The sequence below is a fragment of the Nelusetta ayraudi genome, unplaced genomic scaffold, assembly GCF_046127955.1.
Source record: "Nelusetta ayraudi isolate G7.1 ecotype Tasmania unplaced genomic scaffold, CSIRO-AGI_Nayr_v1 ptg000005l, whole genome shotgun sequence".
Lineage (NCBI taxonomy): Eukaryota > Metazoa > Chordata > Actinopteri > Tetraodontiformes > Monacanthidae > Nelusetta > Nelusetta ayraudi.
In genome coordinates, this window is record NW_027466055.1 from 3,729,758 (window position 1) to 3,752,500 (window position 22,743).

Sequence of the window (22,743 nt, forward strand, 5' to 3'; positions counted from 1 at the left end):
CCATTAATATGTAGTGGATGTGACCAATCTGATTGAATATCTGATTTGATGCCCAGACACTACCCACTGGTCCGGCTGTCCGGTGCTCCTAACAAGAGGATGGGTCAAATGCAGAGAACAGATTTGACCGAATTTACACACACATACGTGACAAAGTATCTCCCGGTTTTCTATCCGCCCAATTCGAAAACCTACATTTGAATATTTCTATCTCCAGATCAATATGCATTGATGTGGGGAGCATTTGTACGAAGGGCTGCTGTCTGAGGAAAGCTGTGGAGACTATGTGCATCACCTTGTTGAACCTGTACAAAGTGAACATGGTGCCATCACAGCTTCTAATGCACAACAATAACAATTCAGCACAAGTGTGTATTTAAAGAAAACGATCAAAACAAACACTCCCTGCTTCACTGATCTGGTTCCTTTGTTGTATGTTTTAGATCAACTGTCCAGTTTCAATGCACAAATGGAAGGAGAATAACCCATTTTATAAGGCAAACAAGACAGTGATGGAAATCAACTACTGCTGGACACCAAAAAAAAAACATTTTCTCGAAAAAATAAAAATAAAATAAAACAACCGACTCTTTTTGCAGCAAAAAAAAAAAGTGTTCCTGGGTGAAAACCATCATTTAAATTCTCTTTTGTTTTGTCCCCTGCCAGCAGTTCAAGGAGACTCAGAAAACTCTGACTGGTTGTCTGAAGACCAAAAGCCGAGAGGGATAATGCTGCATCCTTGTGCTGGGATAAATACAACAGGGTCTGACCTCGGCGTGAGGAATGTGTTTGTTTGTGCGCGTGTCTGGGTTAAGACACGCCGCGGTCTGCAGCGAGGGGTTCGGGCCACTTTTGAAGAAAAGAGCTTCTCTCAAAAACCAGCTTGGGAAGGATTAGAGAGGGGGGGGGGCGCCAAGACAGAGACACAGACGGAGCAGACTGAGAATGCTTTCAGCATCAGCGGACACTAATCCTCCGCCTTCTCCCTTGGATGGACGAGGGCCGGTGGAGAGACAAGCCGAGTGAAAGACTGACACACTGATGCACATGTGCGTGTGCATACAGAGGCGTATACACACACACACACACAAGGCCACAAGGCGGATTCGCTCCGGTTCAAAGTCCCAGTGCGTGTGTGTTTGAGCGATTGTTACCCAGCTTGGAGTGTCCGAAGCAGAAGACGCAGCCGTCGGCTCCGTTCAACACCGACTGGATCACCTCTGCAACCGTTCCAGCGCACACCTCCGCCTAGCAACAGCATGAAGGGAGAGGGAGCAGGAGGAGGAGGAGGAGGAGGAAGGCCACAGTCTGATTAAATGTTTCCATTAAGGTGAAGTGAAGAATTATTCTTGCAAACTCTTTAGATGATGTTGGGTGATGGTCTTCTAACCTGGACTCGAGTTTGCACAATATGTTCATTTAGTGGATTCAGCATTGACAAATATTTATTTCTAAAATGTCAGTGTCAGTTCTTGGCAACCACAGATGCCCATTGGGTGGAATTCCTGTAAATCCTGTTCATCAGTAAAATTCCAGAATAATTGTGTGGAGAAGAGAATGACCAGTGAATGCTAAACTATCCATTTAAACATTCCATACGTAAGACATGTGAGTGCTTATTACCTGACGAACGTCTTTATTAATTAATTCATTCATTCGTTCATTCACCTGTGATGCATCAGGAGGGAACGCAGCGTCAAAGTTGAACATCTTTGGAGGGACCTGATTGGCTGCGGCCCTCTTCTGGGAGGGGGTGCCTGGTGTCTGATTGGCTGAGGGATCCATGATGGTGATTTGTTTCTTCCTGGGATCCACCTTGAGGAAGGAGCTGGACTCGGTGGCATCCGACTGGGACACTGGACACACGCGCACCATGACTTTCACCTGAGGGTAAGCCAAGCACAACAGAGCAAACAGCTGTGATTTCAACTTCATCGGCCAGCAGGCAAGGCTTCTCGCCAAAGCAAAACCAGCGGCACTGCTGACAGACAACAACAGCCTCACACTGACACGAAAGCCCCCCAAAAAACATCCAGGTTTTATGCCTTTAAAGTGGTGGGTCTCAGCTAGTGGAGTCTCAGGACCCACAGTTTTTCCTTATAATGAAGTGTCCAGTAAAGAAAATTATGAAAATTATTGAATTGAAATAAATGAAATAAAAGCCCAATATTCTCTCTATAAACATACATTTTATTTATTTTGTTTTATTTAATTTATTTTAAACAGGGAAACTGCCCACGAAGCCACGAGCCAATCAAAACAGCTTCGCAACCCACTTGTGGGTCACCAGTTAAAAAACGCAGCTTTAAAGATTATCCTGTCATGCTTTTATTTTTCTCCCCTTGCATCTTGAGTGCTTCCTCTCCCTCCTCTACCTGCTGCTCTCTCCTTATCGTCCTCCTCCATCCTAAATCCGCCTCTGTCGTCAGCTCTTCTGTCTGCCGTCAGCCTCCTGCCACATATCAAACAGCTCGAGGTGCAGGATCCCTGCTTAAGCCTCCTCTCACTCATCCCTCCCTCCCACTCGCATCACAACCTGTTAGCAGACGCAATTTACTGCCTGACGGCTGCTGTTGTTTCCCTTGGTATCGGAGCTAGCAAAGCGCTGTGTCATCAAATCTGAGCCAGTTCCAGAACTATTTTTTTTCCCTCTATCAGCAAACACTGCTGCAGAACAGTTTTAAAGTTTGAACTGCTTCCCAGAACTTTGATTTCTGTCTGCTTCTCCTCCTCTGACTCACCTTTATTCTTCTTGTTCCAATCTCTGCCTGTCTGTCTGTCTCCTTGCAGTTTTTATTTCATTTCCTGCACTGTTGTTTGTACCTCTGCTGCCCTGTTTCGCCGGTGTATCCTTTCAGCAGCTGAGTCTCATACCGGTGCTGCCACAGGTCAGTGTAAAGTGCCTGGGGAACATGAACGCACCGGTGGAGGTGTGAATGGACCCGCAAGAGAGAGACAACGTCAAAGGACGGCTGTAGCGAGTTGAGTGACGGCAACAATGGCCCAACTTTCACGGTAAATTGGCCGCGGCTCTGCACGCTGACGGGGCAAAGCAGCGACGCCGCTTTGAACGAGACAATTTGAGCAAAGACAGACGCAGGGAAGGCGCCGGCCTGGCAGCAGCTGGCAGGAGTCGTTCACAAAATGACGGGCGGAGGAGAAGTCATCTCTCACTCGTACATCCCTGGCTGTCAGATACTGTATGATGCATCATTACTGCAGCCTCTGTGACTGCTGGGGCGTTTGCAACGTGGAGTCACTGCTGGGAAAGTGAGGCTGCCAGGTCACCGTGTGACGCGGCTGTGCATTCATTTTCCACCGACCGGCATTTTTGGAATGTGGAGAAAGAAAATCCATAGTTTCATTAGCCGCTCTGGGGCAAATAAATGAGGTTGTAAAGCCGCCGTATAGAGTTGTAGGAAATAACACGATCTGGAACTGGGAAAGTTACTTTGCCAGGTGGAATTAACAGAGCTGTTTCCCACTGAAAAGGCAGCTCAGTTCTTTTCTGAGGGTGAATGAGATTCAAAGGGCCTCAAGTGTCATTGTCTTTGCACACACACCTGTTGCTGTCTTCACACTGCCGCGGTAATAGGTAAATGTTCACCATGCCACCAATTCACTCTGGAAACCAATTTCTAGCTCTTATTGTCTGAAATGTTGCTAATTCTAAAGGCACAATTCAAAGCACACACATCAAAATTCCTAATGGAAACTTGCCAACTGTGCTGAAGCAGTAGAATTGACACAAAATTGAGCATGGGCACCTGTTTTGTGGGATGTAGACCCTTGTCAGAAATGACAATTTCACAGTCCCTCCTCTATCGATTCATCAGGGAATCAGAATAATACTGTGTGTTTACCCCGATGTGTGTGAATTGCAGTGCAGAATTGAAGGCTGAATGGATAACAGCGCATGATTATAGTGCTGTAAATCATCGTGAACCATTCCTTTGCTAAGAGCAACACCGAACTCGATGATTTTGTTTAGAAAAGGAGAGGTGGGGTTTGGGGTGGAGGGTTGGGGGGGTGTCTTCATGTTTATTTGGTCTCAGTGTGTGTTTTTTAAAACGCCGCAGGATTTTGTCGTCCCGGCTTAGAGCTGTGGGCCGGATGAAACGACTATTTTGTTTATGTGGCTCCTGAGAGGGAAGGAAGGAGGGGAGGGGAACTATTTTGTCTGTTTGTGATTGTTGGTGCAGATGAATCATCGTCTGAAGTGTTATACTCAACACTGCTCTCCCAGTTAAACTCCACGAGGGATTACGAAAGGCACAGTAATCCCAAAGCACTCCAGATGCCTCTGCACTGGGACACTGAGCCTTGACAACAAAAAGGGAGGGTGCGTGTATTTTTTCCACTCTGTTCAAGGAACCTGTTTACTTATTAGAGGGATGTGATCATAAATGAAAAAGTGTGTGTATGTGCGTGTGGGGTGGACTGACGAAAGCAAAGCGCTAAAGGTCACCAGGCACCATCAAACAGAATGATGACGGCATGGAGCCGCCCGGTAACAAGCACATTTATTCATAGGAGCAAAATAGCAAAATGGTGACCTGACGTTTCCCGCATGCACATCAGCTTCCCTCCCTCACAAACACAGGCTGCATCGTTAAGTGACCACATGCAGCTTAAGTGCATTCTTGTGAATGAGTGAGTAAATGACATCATGAGTGTGGGAGAGTTTCTTGGTAAGTGCTGGTCTTTAATTAAAACGTGATCGGATGTTTCTGGATCTGTATTTATTCAATGGTGCGAGACGAACCAGGATGCCGACCAGATACAGTTAATATGGAGACCTAGGGGTTGTGTTGATAATGTTGGGGCGAGACCCCGGTGTACACACACACACACACACACACACACACACACACACACACACACACACACACACACACACACAGAGCGATCCAGTGCTCACCCTCTCCTGACCCCAATAAAAGAGCCCATCAGATCAGGAAGGGCCTGCAGGGAAGGATTTTAGTAGAGCACCTTTTACAAGGAGCAACTCATAAAGGCCCCGCACCCCTCCACTGCATTTCCGCCTCGTGTTTGAGAGTGTGAGCCGAAGGCTGGCAGCCTTTAACTTATAAACAGGGCCATAATTAAATTTCAAGTGTTTTCTGTCTTTTTTCCCGAAAAAAAAAAAAAATCAAGGCTTTGTGAGTCACAGCATTGGATCGTTACCCTCAGTTCCTTGGTTCCTTTTAATTTGATATTTATTTTCAACAACTTTGCACTGCGGCGACAGTCATTACGCAGGGGGACGGATGCGTCAGCGCTGCCGCGGAATGATGTTGGAATGATGTTTGCTGTGGTTGTGATTTTGAATGGGAGGCTAAACCCTCGGCTGGAAGTTTAAAAATCCCCCGCAGTTGTGTTTCTGTTTGTGTAACCAAACCCGCGGCCGCAATATTCTCCGAGGAGCCTTGGCCTAGTTCCAGCCGTGAATCAATACAGTTGCCGCCATTATCACACGCTGTTACACAACCGGGGACGACGCAGAGCGACAGGAGCCTCTGCTCCTCCCATGGAAAACAGGCGAGGGAAATAGCCGAGGACGTTTTCGTGTTGTCAGAGTCGAGCGCTGTGCTTTCTAGGTAGGACGATCTCACAAGGTTCACGCCCTGCTACCCTGAGCCCTGTTTCCTGCTGTCGCTCCTTCTTCATCAATATCGACAGCCTCCCTTCCCTTTCTCTTCTGAGAGCAAACAAAAAGTTGGGTTGCGCCCTCGACCTCATCTTTTCCCTCTGTCTGGCTCGTCCCACCTGTCCACAAGATGACACGGCACACTGTCTGTCAAGCTGCTTGAAATGAGAAATGCTGGACGGCATGTGCATCTCCTCCACCTCATATTTGCCGTACAGTCGTAAGCCGCGCGTGTGACATTTTACTTCCATGCTAAAGGCGACATGTTGTGAGACGTGGCGAGGCTAAAAGATAACCCATCCTCTCACACTCTCGCTGGGATCTGGAGCTTCCTAATCCTCCGCACTCAGGCAGGATGAAGCCTTTCAGCCAATTTAAGTGAAGGAATTCAGCTAAACAGCAACAAACAACCCTGTGTGTTCAATAGTCCCTCACAGCAGTGCTTCATTACTATTGGCAAGAAAAATCAATAAGAGAATAAGATCTGGGCTGTAATTGGCTCCCAAAGACTGCAGGAAAAACGCACTCGTAGAGACGTGCGCGCAGAGGCAGAGACAAACAGCAGGTGGGAATTGCGAGTCCAGGCTTCAGATCAATTCTAATTTCAACTAATTTATTCATTCCTGCTCAGTTCCCTGCATTGTATGACGCATGTTGGCAGTTGTGACCCCCAGAGGATTGAATTAATTTTGAAGTAACTGCGGACGAGACACCGAGAGGTCTCCTCTTCACCCGAGAGCTGAAAGCATTTATGGCGCTCTGTTTAGCTTACGATGTACATGCTAGCGTCCCTGGAGCAAATCGTTGTTATTACATTTTTCTCAAAGCCTCTGGACTGCTTTGGCAGAGAGTTTAGTGAAGCACGGTGAGCAGCACACCTCGGGGCGATGATGTGCAACTCATGTCGGCAAACGGAAAACCTCAAGGTGTTGCTAACTGGCTCATGCGGCGGTAAAAAAAAGAAAAGAAAAAAAGATTGTGATCAACACAATCTTCAACCACATCTATTTGTACAAGGACAGAGAGCCTTTACAAAAAAAACAGCTCACACACATGTGAGTCTGTGCGCCTGTCAGCTTTAGACTGGCGGCATTAATATTTCAGCCGCACGGTGGAACAAAGCGGCCGCTGGAATCCCGTAACAGACTCTCTCACTCATTTAGACACAAGATACACACACCTAGACAGGCGTGAAGACACACAACCGGCCGTGGAGAATGCACTTACATACAGTACAACTACTAACAATGTGCGCACACACACACACATTCACACACGTGCACAAAGCTTGTGGTCTGAGAGCGATCGCGGTCGCTATTAAAAATTGATTGGCTGTCATGCTATCATTTCCCCCCCCCAAGGTCACACTAAGTGTGTGTGTGTGTATGTGTGTGTGTGTGTGTGTGTATGTGTGTGTGTGTGTGTGCGTGCGTGCGTGCGCATGTGTGTGTTGGTGCGCAACATGTTGGCTTTCGAAAATGAAAAAGGGGAGCGGAAAACCAGCGATGTCGCTCTGAAACAGAGAAGAGAGGCGATTAAATGGATGAAGGAGTGGTAAGCGAGCAGATAAGACCTCTTATATCAGAGAGATGAGGTGGCGATAGAGTAGCGGGCAGAGCCGAGCGGGGAACACTCCCATTTCATTCCTCACCGCGGCCCTCATCCCTCCTCAGACACGCTGGGCTCTCTGCAGTTTAGTCTCGTCACGTGGTTTTGATTGGAGCTGACAGTGAGTTTTCCTTCTAATAGAAAGTTGATTTGTGTGTCATTGTCTAGAAATGTTAACAGATTGGGAGAATGTGAGCCCACGAAAAATGTAATTCCATCTAGCAGTCTTTGCACTTCAGAGCCAAAATCCCTGATTGGGTTAAAATGAGCATCTTTCCACTGAGTGGCTGATTGTCTTTCTTTCCAGCTGGGCACTAATCCTGTTTGTACACACTTTTAACTACACATTTCTTAGGCTGAGATTGGAAAAAAGAATGGACTGAGTTGTCATTCATTTTGCAAGTATTTGGTTCCAAAACAATCACAATATTCCTTCTGTCAAATGGGAGAAACAGTGTGTTCCTGCTGGTGGGGCAGGAGGAAGGAAAAACCACGATCCCGCAACAGCAAACACAAACAACTAATCCTGAATGACAGCCAGGAATTAGAGTCAAAAGAAATTTTGGGAGGCTCCAGTCAGTCAACACTCCCTGAGAGCAACAGGACGAGCTGTTGTTTCCGCATCTGGTTTATTTCAACTCTCACATCAACAGTTATAAGCCAAATCGGATGTTTCTGTGTTTCCCTACTGTTGTTTTTTCCTCTTCTTTTTTCCAAGCAACAGTGCAAACAAATTTCCGCACACTCAGCTGGCACACCGGTCCCTCTGCAGCGGTGGGTCCCTGCCTTCCTCCCGGCTGGCTGATTTAATTAAAGTGAGATGGGGCTTACAGAAAGGTGTAAAATATGAGCGTGTGAGGTCTTTTTTTTTTTTTTTTTTGCTGCAGATGCCGGCCTGATATCTATTCAATTTCCCATCTCTGGATTAACACTGCGTCTCCCTCTCTTGCCTCCCTCTTCCTGCCTGCCTCTCCCCTCCCTCACGCACGCGAACAAGTGCCATACATCTGACCCGTGCAGGTTGATTTCCCTCTGGCTTCAGTTGTGATGTCTCAATCTGTTTTCTGCCATATTAACATCAGGGGGAGCACCAATCCCCTCCCCCATCTCGGTCTCAGGGAAGCCCCGAACACTGTGCGGGATGAAACGAATGGCGCACGCTTCCAAGCGGAGGCTCCGCCGCTTCTTTGACGCGTCTCACTGTCGGTTTTAATCCCAAGAATTTGTAATGCGCCTGCGAGGCCTGTGAGCCAGCGTGCATGTGTGTGTGTATGTGTATGTGTGTGTCCGTGTGGGAGTGTGCAAATGCCATTTCAGCAGGGGAGCGACCCCCACTACAGGTGACATTTTTACCAGGGAAATGTCACCAATCATTTTCTTTCCATATGTTTCCACACGTTTGCGCGCGTGTGTGTGTGTGCGTGCGTGTGTGTGTGTGTATACGTGCGTGCGTGTGCATGCGTTCATGCCATATGTGTGTGTTTGATTAGGTTTTGGGCAGCTTCAATTGATTTCACGGGATTCACGGAAGAGGAGAATATCCTGTTGCTTTGGTGCCATGTCCTGTTCTGCTTTCTTTCCAGGACAGAGGCTTGAATCGGTGGAAACAGCGCTGCTTTTTTTGTCGAAGCTAACAAAGAAAAGTATAACCAGCTGAGTAGACTGACAAAGAGCTTTGAAAAAAAATTTTTTTTTCCTCAGAGGAAGGAGTGAAACACACTTGCAGTGCGGGAGACTCTTCAGGTATCGACTGCATGGAGGTGATGGATAGACAGGAAATACAATCAAAAAATAATCATATTTCAGCAAATTAAAATCTTTTTGTTTGGCTTTCATTGAGATTTTGATGTCAAAGGGATTTCTTTCTTTTTTTCTTTTTTTTTTAAGGAATTTCTGCTGGTTTAAGAACAAGGCTTCAGAGCTACTGCTTGTGCTGGACTGGGCGTGCAACATCGCTGAGTGTAACACTGACACTCCACCAACAGATGACTGTTGCCCAGATTTTGGCTCAAGATTCTGTTGCCAGTGCAAGATGGCAGCGCTCATATCTGGGGGATTGTGCCTCCCTTTATTTGGCACCGCCGAGCAGTCGGTGATTTATGCTGCGCACCAGGCAGACCAGCCGCTGCCTTCAGGAGATCATGGCTGTTTGGAAATGCACAGTGGATTTTTATATGTTTACCGCATACAGACATGAATTTGAATGGGATGTACAGTCTCTGTCTGTTTGGCTGCGTCTTTGGCTGTGTAAATCAGCCTGTGTGACAACCGAAGGGGCATCTGTTCCCTCCATATGGAGAGAGCTGCTGATCGAGGCGTGAGGTGGGTCGGGGCGGAGAAATAATGGGAATAGCTGAATTGTGCGAAAAATGATGACATTGTGTGCAACCTGGCCATGTTACGACTTGTCAGAAAAAAAACCCACACGTTGCAGTAAATTTAAAACGGAAGCATTTTGTATATAACGTGTCACGTCATCAGGGTTTTTCCCTCCCTGTCTGCGGCGCTACTGTCTGTCTGCACATGCAAGTGTATACAAACTGAGGGACAGATGGGCGGCAGACCCCACCAGACCAACACACGCACACACGCACACACGCACACACACACACACACACACACACACACACAGGTTAAAAGGAAACAACAGTGGGTCAAATGTGGGGTTCCCGTTCCTCCTCAGTTTAGAAGACATTCCAGTCTGATATTGCCCATTCCATAGACATTCATTTCACGTCAGCAAGAAAATAAATGCACACACACACACACACACACACACACACGCACGCACGGTGAGACTCAGTGAGCCTCTCAAAGTGTGGAGGAGGGGGCACTAAAAACTCATTACATGGACAATCAATAGTGCACATGCTTGAGAGAGGCGACACCCCCCTGCCACCCGCACACTCACACACACATGCACACGCACGCTGCGCCCGCAACACACACATTTCACATGACAGATGACTTTTGTCAGCCAAAGATGTGTTGCCGTGGTAACCATTAGGCTGCATTCCTGTACAGCAGGGTATCTCTATCGCTCCTTCTCTCCCTCTCTCTCCCCTTCTAACACACACACACACACACACACACACACAACACACACACACACACTCATGTCCAGGGGGGTCATATGTTTAGATAAACTGGCCAAGGTCATGATTACTGCTGGTCATTATTAGATGAAGTCTATTATATTGTCATGTGACATTATTTACCAGTTTCATAAAAAGTAGCAAACAATTCAGTTCTGAAAACAGAACTACTGAAAACAATCAAAGTTATATGAGAGGCACTAAAACCATGATTTCAAAATAGTGATCAGTAAAATTTAAGAATATTCTCTGCTGGGGTCAAATTGACTTGATGTAATCTAAGAGAAAATATGTGTCTTTTACCTTCCCAAGCCCAGGGGTGTCTTTGATTTTGTTCGCTGCACGGAGAAGGCAGGGCGGGGCTGGGGGAGGGGCCAGTAAGAGGGCGGTGCTGAAGTTGGTGGGGAAGAGAGAGGGGTCACATGACGCTGCTGCCGACGATGTCACTGGCACTGGCACGGCGGCAGCGGCGGCGGCCTTCTGCTTCTTCTTCTTGGAGGCAAGATTCAACTTTTGTGCAGCTCTGGAGAAAAAGAGAGACCAGTTAGTTAGTGGTGAGGCTCATTCATCCATTCATAAATAGAAAATATTAGACTCTACTTGCGTGTTGCAAATACAAAGCACTGTATGTACTAGAACACGAGTCTGTAATTACGTCCTTCTAGTTTTCCACAGTAGAGCTCCTTGCAGGATTACAAACCAGTCAACACACACACACACACACACACACACACACACACACACACACACACACACACACACACACACACACACTATTTTCTATCTGTACCTATTATCATACCCATAAGCTAACTTTTTTTTATGTAGACACGAATGAAAAAGTCTTGCAACACTTAAACCAGCGTGTTTCTTCAAAATATTCTTCAAAGTATTCTTACTTGCTTTTATTTTGCCTCCATCACCAACGAGAGCCCTTCTGCAATTTTATTTTCAAATTGAGGAATTTTCATGCTCACCTTGAGCAGGTGCAAACTGGGAGTGTTTTGTGCATATATTTACTGTGTGACTTTTATTCACACTGGGGAAATGAACCTGCGCATTAGACTAAGCAGTTAAGCATAAAACAATTAATCAAGCTGTGTAATTATTGCACATTAGCATCCCTTTTGACAAAAGGCACCAATATAATGCTAATGGCTGCACTGCAGGTGAGCATTCTCATGCCGTACAGTGATAACAAAATATTTACACACATAAGACATTATTGCCATCACTACAGCTCGAACAGGACAGATTCGCAGACGGCTCGACTCAAAGAATGTAATGAAATAAAGTAAGGCAATAATATCTCTGCCAGGCATTCCTTTTGTCTGCTTTAATACAACCTCACATATATTTCTAGGGTTTACAAAAGGAGATGGGAAGAAGATCCTTGGGCCCCGACACCGTCTGTGTCAAAGAGCCATATTCTCACATCATTGGCTTTCAATTAACTGCAGCGGTTTGGAGGAATGGGAGCGAGAGGGAGAGTCAGCAAGAGTGGCGGCGGTGGGGAAATATAGAGGGGAGGAAAGGGGGGAGATGAGAGATGTGGACTTAGTGACCCGGAGAACGACGAAGCGAGTCACCGTTTGTCTCCCCCTCCATCCTCCCTCCTGGGAGACCAGCGGGCTCATTCCTGTTTGCGTGTGTGTCACGCGTGCAGCGCGAAACAAAAGCTGCGAGCCCACTAATTAGGGTTGCACCGCGCGGCAGCCCCCGCTCGCAACTCACGCTGCAGCAAAGGCCGTCAAATGCAATTAAGAGGCTTGAGGAAGCAGCTACAGGTAGCGCTGAGACCCGTGTGTGCAGCAGATTATTACCAGAACCGTTTTCCCACAAGGAGCTGTGCGGCGAAGGCACCGGCGTGGGCGGAGACGTGTTTTTTTTTTTCTCCACCGGCGGGGGGGAAAATTAAAGATGCGGTTGGATTGAAAAGCACACTTTGTAAAACGAAAAACAACAGGAGAGCAAACAACTGCAGCGACTGTTGCCGGGGTCTGCGCGGGTGAGACGAGGCTCGATAGATTAATAATTCCGTCATGCACCTCCAGCGCAAAATGAATTAGCCTCTTTTGGGCTTTTCTGTGTATCGCAAAGCCATCGGCCGCATCAATGTCACGGCCGCCTCTTCATATGAGCGCGCATGTGCGCCATTAGACCCTCATTGTGTTTACTCATTCAGACCACTCTAATCTATGTCAGCGTTCAACCGTGGCAGTGCGCGGCCCATCTAATTGGTGGTGTTTATAGACAAGTGGGCTGGGATTTGGCCCCCTGGCTGGATCTATTCCCATCTCCCCCTAAACTCAAGGGCACTGCTTTTCCATCCATCTCCTCCATCTGTCTCTCCGTCAGCACTTCATCTGTCACCTGGATCCTTTAACTCCCACCCACCCCGCACCCCACGCCCATTTCCCTCGGTCACTTACCCTCTTGCCTCCACCCCTCACTTCCCATCTATCCCTTTCATTTTAAAAACCCACTCAAGATATGATTCTCTTTTCCCTCTATTCTGCTCCCATTCTATCTCATTATTTTCATCCTTCCATCCGTTGCTGCTCAATCCCTTCCACCTCCTTCCCCTCCCCTTTTTGCTCATGCACCATCCATCCAGGCTTCCTTACACGTATTGATCTCTGCATCACTCCATGCTTCTCCTCTCCCTCCCTGCCCCTTCATGTGTCTCCCTCTTGTTATGCAGCAGTGCAGGTCGCGAGCAGCCCAGCCGCCACGCGACCGCAAACACTTTGACGTGACACGCTGGCACAAATACTCACCTGGAACGTGCAGAAGCGCACGCGGTTGATTTATGACTGGTGTCTCCTGACTGGGTTGTCGGCCCACTAGCTAATTACATTCTATTTAACGGGTTGTCAGTGGAAGCAGATATGGGCCGAGACGCAGAGTGATGGTATTTCCCTTTGAGTGTGTTGCTGGGGTCGGGAAGACCTGGACTCAAGGCTGATTTTTACTCACCCTGTCACTGACATGCATGTGCACCTGCAAAGGAGCTCATTTGCAGTATCAGGATTCTGATGGCGCACAAGATTCACATGGAAGTCAGGAGATGAAAAGCAGCGATGGCAGGGACTGGCGACAGAAATTACCAGAGGACGATATAAATAGAAAATCATTCCATATGTTGGACAAAGCCCAGTCCACCACCACCTTGGCATAGTAGGGCAGCTTAGAGGAACCCATGGGGGATCCTGAATTTGTCAGTATGCCATTTAGTATTTTTAACTCACTCGTTTTAACCTAGGTTCCACAAGGATAATTTTTTTTTAGTTGTTTTATTTTATCGTTCCAGTTTGTTGTACATGGGTTAGGGTTAGAGAGAGAGGAACTGCACAAATTCTAACAAAGCAAAGCGACTGACCTCAGAGTCACTGAGGTAAAGAGCAGGTACTGTAACGTTGAGAGGTGCTCTACTGCAAATGTAGTGCAAATGTAGTGGGCAGCTTTGTCTGTTTTTCAGTGGGTTTTGATGTGCCCACTCCTTTGTGAACAATCTTGGACTCTAGATTGATGGTTTCTTGGAAGGATCGACTGGAGGAACCAGAAATAATGACATTTTCAGGCTGCTTCTTCTGCTGACTTAAATCTCCCATAGATCAGGTCTGTCTGTACTGTAGCACACAATGTAGACAGACTGGAAGGTTGGTGGTTTGATTCCTCTGCTTCAGCAGTCTGGAAAGTCACAGTGTCCTTCCTTCATGGTTCCCAATGGCGATGTGTGTGAGAGCTAATAAAAATGGTTATGACTCCAGATGAGCAGGTGTATTCATGCCGCTGGCAGTGCCCACATGGGCGGGCGGCTGTAAAGTGTTATGAGTCGTCAATAACACCGGAAATGTACAGTGTTCATTTATTTACAGTTTGCGCCGCCATTCTTTTATTTGTCGCCGCTGTAAACAGCTGCAGAACATGGCCGTTTCCAATATAGTGTGATGTTTTATTGATGGAAAATGGCAAATGAGTGTAATGTTCAACCATTTGGAAGACCTTGCAAGCAGAAGCCAAATAAGAGGCAGCTGGTCTCATTGCCATACTCCATCCAAAATAACAACGCCTTCTCAATTCACAGGCTCACCTGAGACCTGCTCCTTTACTCTGCATGCATTCCAACACCCACACCAACACACACACACACACACACACACACACACACACACACACACACACAGCAAAATCCCCAGAGATCCAATTCTTGGTGCGGCAGGGAAAAAATTCCTGCACTGATAGAAACCCCCCTCTTAGTGGCCACACACACACACACACACACACACACACACACACCTAGGCATGTACAGCATGTCTCTATCCTCTAAGCTCACGGTCTCCCGAGGGCCACTGCAGCAGAGGGAAGACTGAGCGCGCGCGCACAAGTGTGACGCATTCGCAGACAAATCGCTACTAATGAAAGATATTCCTCTCATGCACATTAGGAGAGGTAACGGAAAGGTCAGTGTGGACACATTCCGCAGAGACAGAGGAAATGAAAAGAGGAAGAAACAAGAGCGGAAGGAGAAGGAGATGAAAAGGGAGAGAAGAAAGGGATGATGTGGCCTGAAGAGGGGCGGCAGACAGACGACAGACACTGTTGTGTGTGTGGAGAAAGGTGAGGGGGAAATGTGCCGGACACGGGGATTTGGTGGTGTGCAGACAGTAAAAGGCACCTGTGTGTGGATAATGGGAATGTCTGCATGCAGCCCACATCTGAGAGTAAAGACCAAGGCAGCCCAGGGATTTGGCAGCACTGCACGGCTGCTTACATCGACAATAAACACACAATACGCACACACACACACACACACACACACACAGGTTCCACACTCAAGAATTAAAGGTGACAGAGTATACTACGTTTTTCTTGGCAATTAAATTAACATACACACACATACGCACACACACACACACACACACACACACACACACACACACATACGCAAACAAACATGCACACGTTGACACACATATCCACAGGCAGTGACATCTGCACCATTAAACCAACTATGTTCTTTCACTTAGAATGTTAATGCTCATAAATTTGCTCAAAGTCAGGTGGCTGTATGTTTGGAATGTCACCCAGATGTGCCTGTGTGCGTGAGTGTGTGTGTGTGTGTGTGTGTGTGTGTGTGTGTGTGTGTGTGTGTGTGTGCGTGTGTGTGTGTGTGTGAGAGAGACAGAGAGAGAGAGACACGGCCTTGGTACCGGACAGTTCAAGGAGACATGTAGGAAAAGAAAAAAGGAGTTCATGCACATGTTGGTGTCCATTTTCACATCATTCACCAGTCGTCCCTGGTGCCTTGACAGACAGACCAACACTTTGGCTGCAACGCGGCAAACATGCCAGTCATAAATCAAACACAGACTCTCATGCATTTTGTCATCTGCAGCAGAGTCCGAGACAAACGCACACACCAGGAACAGGAGGCGGAAATGGTGTGTGTGTGTGTGTGTGTGTGTGTGTGTGTGTGTGTGTGTGTGTGTGTGTGTGTGTGTGTGGGCGTTTGTGTGCATATGTGCACATGTGCATGGTAGAGGAAGAGGAAAAAGCAAAACATTGCAGTCAATCTAAATGTTTCAAATGAATCAAAGATTTAAAGCGGCTTATTGGATACCAGACTGCAGCGATACCTCAGACACTTGCAATCTTGTGTTGAATGAATAATTCACTCTTTCATTCTGATCCTGCCAAGTTCCAAGCCGTGAACAATTTGCCCGTTTCTTATTTATGTCATGTCACTCTGCATTTCCCTGAATTCAGCTAGACGGCAGTCTGACAACTGATGACTGGGTTTATTTCACTGAATAGGGAAGCATGATAATAATAGATTCTTCGACTACATGCTCACCTTGAAACCTCACACAGTGTATTTATCACAGACAATTACAGGGGACATTGTGGAGGTCAGTATGTAAATATGAATTAAAATAAATGGCCAACTTCAGCTATGGCCAATGATATCTTGTGGCTTCCTCAAATCCAGGTACGTCCACAGTTGTGTAGTTTTTGGGGTTAGGGTCCAAATGCACAAAGATGATTGTAAAGAATTTTCTGGTGAAATTGTGGAGAGCCTTTGTTTTCATATCATAAATAAAATTAGCGGGGTGGGGGAGGGGCAACTACTTGCTGGGTGTTGTTTCGCCCTCATGACCACCAGTATCGAAAAAACCACAGGGCCACACTAGAAGTGACTCAACATGGTTTTGGCTGAAACGGCAACAGCTGCATGTAGACAGAGCGACATGTGATGTTCCCGGGTTACATTTTTGCCTTTCCTCAAAGGGTTTGCAATGGATTTGATGTGTTTTCTCGTTCCCATAGGGAGCGTCACAGGTGCCAACCAATCAGCAGTAAGGCTGCAAAGCATGCTCTTTGCATCGCACTGCATGGGCAGTGTGGCAGCCCAAATGAATGAAATGAAAAATAAAGAAAGCAGCCACATTAAATGAAAACTCAACAGAGACAATGAATCCAGATTCACTACGGCTGTGCTGTGATCGCATCTCACCTGGCGAAGAAGGAGGCGGCCGCGGACGTGGTGGTCGTTGCCGACGCGGTGACGGCAGGAGCGTGAGAGGGCGAGTTGGTGTGCGACGCCGAGTTTGCATGTGAGGGCGAGTGTGTGTGGTGGCGGCTCGGCGACGCCTCCGCCGGAGCTTCCCTGGAGGCCTCGGCCACCATGGGGGAGATCTGAGGAGAGACGGAGAGGGGGGGGGGGGTTGAAACGCCTCAGACAGCTCAGGTGAGGGAAGGGAAGCACAAACAGGAGGAAAATCTGTGTTTTTCATGTGACATTTGTCACACGTCTTTCATGACAGACACACACACACACTACACAACACCACAGTACATCCCTGTCCTTGTCCTCTCCACCTTCAGATGAGAGACCCCTGATATGTTTCGCTCTCCTCCTCTCTCCTCTTATGTCACTTTTGACTCATTTCTATTATTACTTCCAACCTCTTCAGTTTCATTCCGCCGTCCCTTTGCTCTGCCCTTGTAAGCTATTCACATATTCCATTATTATTGGATCATCCTTCAAGGCCCAAGGTCCTTTATTGGATGGAAGGGGTGAAGAAGGGTCTCCGAACTGGTAAAGAAATGAAAATTACTTCGTCCTTTCTTTTTTCCCCAAATCAAATTTATGGTCCTCATGTATAAAACAGCTTTATGTAGCTCTCTGCCATTTCCCTTTTATTACTCAGGTGCAGGTGATGGTGCAGAATTAAAGAGAAAAGATGAATAAAGAAGGTATGGGACTGAAAAAGTCCCCGGCCAGTTAAACCGCACATCGTATGTGGTGAAGTAAATGGGCCACTGAATCCCTCCGCTGCTGGTTATATGTATGAATATATGTCTGCTGGGTCAAAAAAAACCTGTTTCTGGACGTCTTCTTTTTATTTTTTTCTCATGCTAGAAATAGAAAATGCTTGAAAAACTCACAGACTCAGGCGACAGCATTCGCTCTGATCGCCTGATCGTGCACACGTCGGCATGTGCAAGTCCTCACATGTGCATGCATCTGTAGCCGAGCCATTTGTGAAACAGATATGGATTATTGATCATCGTTCTTTATGTGCTGCCAGCAGTCAAGACAAAAGAGCGGCCGCCTAAATTATTAGCCCACGCTCCAACGGAGGAACCGAATGGCCTCCGTAAGAGTAAATCTGCAAGTGTGAACATCGCCCTTGTGCGCTCAACTATCTGCACGGTGCACCTGTGTGTGCGCGCTCACCACCGTGTGTGTAAATCAGCTCGGCAGTGTGTATATTTACTGCCGAGGGCTCCCGAGGTCCGAGCCAACTGCCTTGATGAATTACGTGTTGTAAATGAGACGCCTCTATAGTTTATATGCCGGCCTGCCTCACCATTTCCTCGCACTTTGCTGGCTTCCATGCGCTTGCATTATTGCCAACAAGCAGAGCGAGGCTGCGCGGAATACCTGCATCCTCTCCATTGGATACTCATTTACCCTGATAAATGGAAGGAGGGAAAACTACTCGCACGTCGTGAGAGAAATGTCTCCTCGGAGAGCTGCAAGGCGAGCGTGAAGCTGATCGAATACGGGTCAGTCAGCAGTTCACACCTGCAGGGGCCGGAGAGACTAAAGACCCCATCTTTCACCTTGCTGCAGCCCACCCTTGTCATCTAACGAGCGCAATAAAACGCACCACTGTCCCGTGCTGTCGAGAGATCCTTCAAAGTTGTGCTCTGGTGTTGCCAAGGGTAATTGTGCCTCTTCTTTGCTCATGCATCTCATTAAACCGGCTATTGTGCGCCCTCAAATTAGGCATGCATGTGAGCCGCAACACAGAGCGCGCACGCTGATGGACAGTGTGATAATTTTTATTTGTTCACATTCCTGCACGGCTACCTTGCTCATGCATTGTGTCGCAATTAAAATCAACCGCGCTCTTGCTTTTTTTTTTTTCCTTTTTACGCTGCCATTGTCGTGCTGGTGCCACTCGGATTTTGCTGCAACGCACAAAAGGCTGAGATGATGTCTTTACATTTCACCGTAAAACTGGATTTAAACGACCGCGGATGAAACTTTAATGATCCCTTTGGGGATATGAGGTCATTGGAGGGGGCGGGGGAGAGCGCAGGAGAAAGATGTGACTGCTTCCAGGGTAGATGCAGGCTTGTTGATGCAGGGAATCGTCGAGGAACGTGGAATCTGTGTCACGTTTGCGCGGAACACCTGCGCCTGTCAGTGCAGAACCTTGGATAAATGTGTTATCAGGTTTCCCGACGAGAATCAGATAAAACAACACTTACTTTGTCATCCTCACCGTCCCTTTTTCACATCCCTCAGCCACGCAGCCACCTACCTCTGCTCTTAAAAAAAGGCCATTCATCTTCATTGTGAGATAAATGCCATTTCCCCTGCATCTGCCTTCATCATCTGTCTCTCTTTACATTTATTTGGCCTTCCTTTCCAAAAGACAGGCTGCAGGCCTCTCAGGCTCTCTGTGTGAGTGAAGTGAGAAGGGTGTGTATTTAAGTGTGCGTGTGGACCTGCCGGCTTTTATCAGGGGGACGGACACAATCTGTAAAACAATCTAAATGCTTACTGCAGCAGAATGGGTGGAGAGGAAGAGTCTTTGCCCTTGTCGTGACAAGAAAGAGTGACTGGGGAACGAACAACCTGCTTGTCTAGCTTTGTAGACAAAAGCCCTTTTGGAAAAGTCACGTTTCTTACTGGCAGCAGAATCTGGGAGCTTGAGCTCCAGGCTTCCCGTTCCTGCTGCACCACAGTATTGAACTCTTCACAAAGCCACTCTGGAGTAAAGTCAAGACGTCTCTTCCAGCCTGCACTGCCGTGCGTTGCTCTTCTTTCAATATGAAAATGACTTTAAGTCATGATAAAACTGCTGCTGTTGCAAATCTGTTCAGCAGCAGGTACGCTTCGGTCGCTTCCTCCATTCCCGCTTTGTCTTCCTCTGTGGTTTTCAAGGGGAGCTTCAAACACTGACTTCAGGGGGGGAGGGGGGGACATGAGCTCTTGTAATGGAATCCTAAAACTCACTCAAATCACTTTCTGTTGGAGCTTTGCAAGATAAGTGGGCGTGATTTCAAGATTGAAATTGTTGCAATTCAACTACTTTGCAAGGTTTACAGATAGGAGGGAAAAGGGCCCACAACCACACAGAGGGTTCAGCGAGGCACAGGAGGCTGTAATGAAATATCAGATGTTCCGTATGAGCATACAGCATATTGTCGCTTATTGTATAATCAAATTAGAGCCAGCCTCGAGGCTGCCTCCTGTAGCCTGGATGACATGACAAAGGCAAACGGCTAAAGGAGATAATAACGACAGAAGGAAATGCTATTTCATGCAGTGGTTATAGTCAGATAATCAGATAATCAGATGATGCTTGACAATCAGAAGTCCCATACACGCGGCGGAACAAACATGGTCGTGCCCCTGGGCTGTTAGCAGCGCGGGGATGTTATTTTATGCAATGATGCATCAGCATCACAGCAACACATATCCTCACCCCAGAGGTCACTGCTCTCCAAGCAAGCTCCTCGCTGCAACAGAGCATGTGCACTAACTCACGAGGACACCAGCCAGATAACTCTAAGAAATCTTCTGCTTGCAAGCATTGATCTGCCGCCTGAAAAGCTGCTGCAGATAGACGGGGTCGGAGCTTTTTGCTTTCTCCTATTTTTACTTTCCCCACTCAAAGTTGTGTGAGGAGAAAATCTTCAGGTCAGCAGAGCGACCTTCAGGCTGCTACTTTGAAATCCTCTGGCAACACTTAGGAACAACGAGCAGGAACAGACATATATTAGCATCACTAATCCAACTTTTGTGGGGAAGGCAAGAGACACACACGCGCAGAGCTCTCTCTAAACCTGTTTGCAATTAGTTGCTTGAAGGGCAGAAGGAGGGCGGAGAGACAATGGAGAGAGTGAGAGGGGAGAGATGTTCATTCTGTGTGTCACCGCTTCAAAACTACTTTAAACTTTTGTGGACGTGCTTACTTTTTAAATTGCACTTTTGTAAGTTTCTAAAACTCTCTCTGTTGATGTGCTTGGCCTTCAACCAGGCCACCTGGGAGATTCACACACTATCTGTTTCGATCTGTCTTCCTTGCTTTGACTGGGTCAGCAGTTTTTTTTTTTATTTCTCCTGGACTTGATGTGTGACCGAAAGGAAATAATAAATTTTAGAACTGAGGCTTGTCTGCTTTTACATCGCTGACCCAGCACATTTTAATGTCAGCTGTACAGACGGCAGACACATTGTGTCTGCTCTGTCCACCTCTATGTTCTCCTTCTCTGTTCTCCCGCTTGGTTGTGCTGACGTTGCTGTAAATGTTCTTGCTGTGTTTTCACCATTTTGTTTTAGAGATAATAAGAATTCTAAGTGACTAATAACTGAACATTGGAAATGATGTATCAGTGGCTCTGTGCGAGTCTGACAGAACGTGGAGAGCAATTATTTTAACGCTCTTGTTTCAAAAAGGTCTGATACATAATAACACACCCCTTATTATCTTATTATACTTTTAACTCATGCATTTCATCTCCAATGTACCGTCCTTGGCTACATCTATCAGATGGCTTTGTGCCTAATGTCTCCTAGATTTTCTGCTCGCGACTTTTCACGGTCTCGCTCTGTTTAGCTCCTCCCCCTTCTCCCCCTGCCTCTCTGGGGTGAGTCTCAGTGAGAATGATTTATTATCCGTCTCCTTTTCGCCCCTCTTCTCCCACTAAATCATGTAACGTTGTGAGTGTAAGCAGTTACAGTCACTAATGTTTTCCACCAGCCATCACAGTTATGATGCACGGATAGGATGCAGACTTAAATGAGAATGAATTTGCACAAGCGAACAACGTGTTTCATAAAAAAAGATTGAAAAAAGTGACAATCTGGCAAACTGAAGATAAGAACAAAAATCTTCAACAATTAACAGTTGTGCTGCACAGGCTCGATATAATCAGACGAGCAGCACTTGTTGTTCAGCCACTTGAAGAGACACTCATTAGTGGAGATTCCTGGCCCTCAATAATTTTTTTTTGATATGTCGCACACATTGTGAAATATTAATGAAGTACTTTGTTATTTTGTGATTTTCTGTCTGTCTGCATGTGTTTTCTTTTGGTTTTACTGTATTGTAATAATCTCCTGGTGCTTCTGTACATTGACATAAGCAGATGCTTCAGTATAATGCAGTGATGTTGACCAAAAGAAAACCTAAAAATATAGTTAAAAAGCATTAAACAAAAATCTTAATCTAATTTCTTATTTACCTCATGAACAAAAAAATGACGTCCGCCTTGTCATTTGAAAACGTGTTGTTGTCACAACAGCCTCTGAGAGCATTTTATATGTCTAATTTATTCCTAAGCACTAAAACAAAGGCCACTGAATAATAACAGCGACTGGAACTGTGAACACCGTTCACTCCCTTCCTGCCTGTTGTCGTGAGCAAAAAATGGAGAGATTTGGGGAGAGACGAGGGAAGCGATATGAAGCAGGCCGAGTGCGAGAAGGACAGAAGAAGAAATAATAGGCAGTGGGGGGAGGGGGGCAGGAGGGGGGCGAGGACTGAGAGGAGAGAATGAATGAGTGGGAAAAAATAAAGAGGCTGAATGTGAGAAGCGATGGAGGGATGGAGGGATGGAGGGAAGGGGTGCTGGGGGTGTGTGACATAGACTCCCCAGAGTCTTAATTATCACTGTATGAATTATTACATCTGTACAACACATTCATACGCACGTTAAGGCGCTTGCTTGAGCAGCAATGCGCACATGCACACGCACGCACGCGCACACACACACACACACACACACCTCTGGATGTTCCCTGAAGTGTCTCCTGCCAGAGACCACAGACACCTAAGGCACATTCTCCTTCCCACCAT

At 46.8% G+C, this 22,743-nt stretch overlaps 1 protein-coding gene across 1 annotated transcript in view; it reads right to left on the reverse strand.

Annotated features, from left to right (window-relative positions):
- The window catches only part of kif26ba (kinesin family member 26Ba), a 63,629-nt gene that overhangs the window by 20,031 nt on the left and 20,855 nt on the right, over positions 1 to 22,743 (reverse strand). The window contains exons 4-7 of the mRNA XM_076050089.1: positions 16,875 to 17,056; positions 10,657 to 10,876; positions 1,669 to 1,884; positions 1,155 to 1,248 (exon numbers count right to left, since the gene is read on the reverse strand). Of these exons, the coding sequence (XP_075906204.1) occupies positions 1,155 to 1,248; positions 1,669 to 1,884; positions 10,657 to 10,876; positions 16,875 to 17,056 (712 nt within the window). The remainder of the gene's footprint in view (positions 1 to 1,154; positions 1,249 to 1,668; positions 1,885 to 10,656; positions 10,877 to 16,874; positions 17,057 to 22,743) is intronic.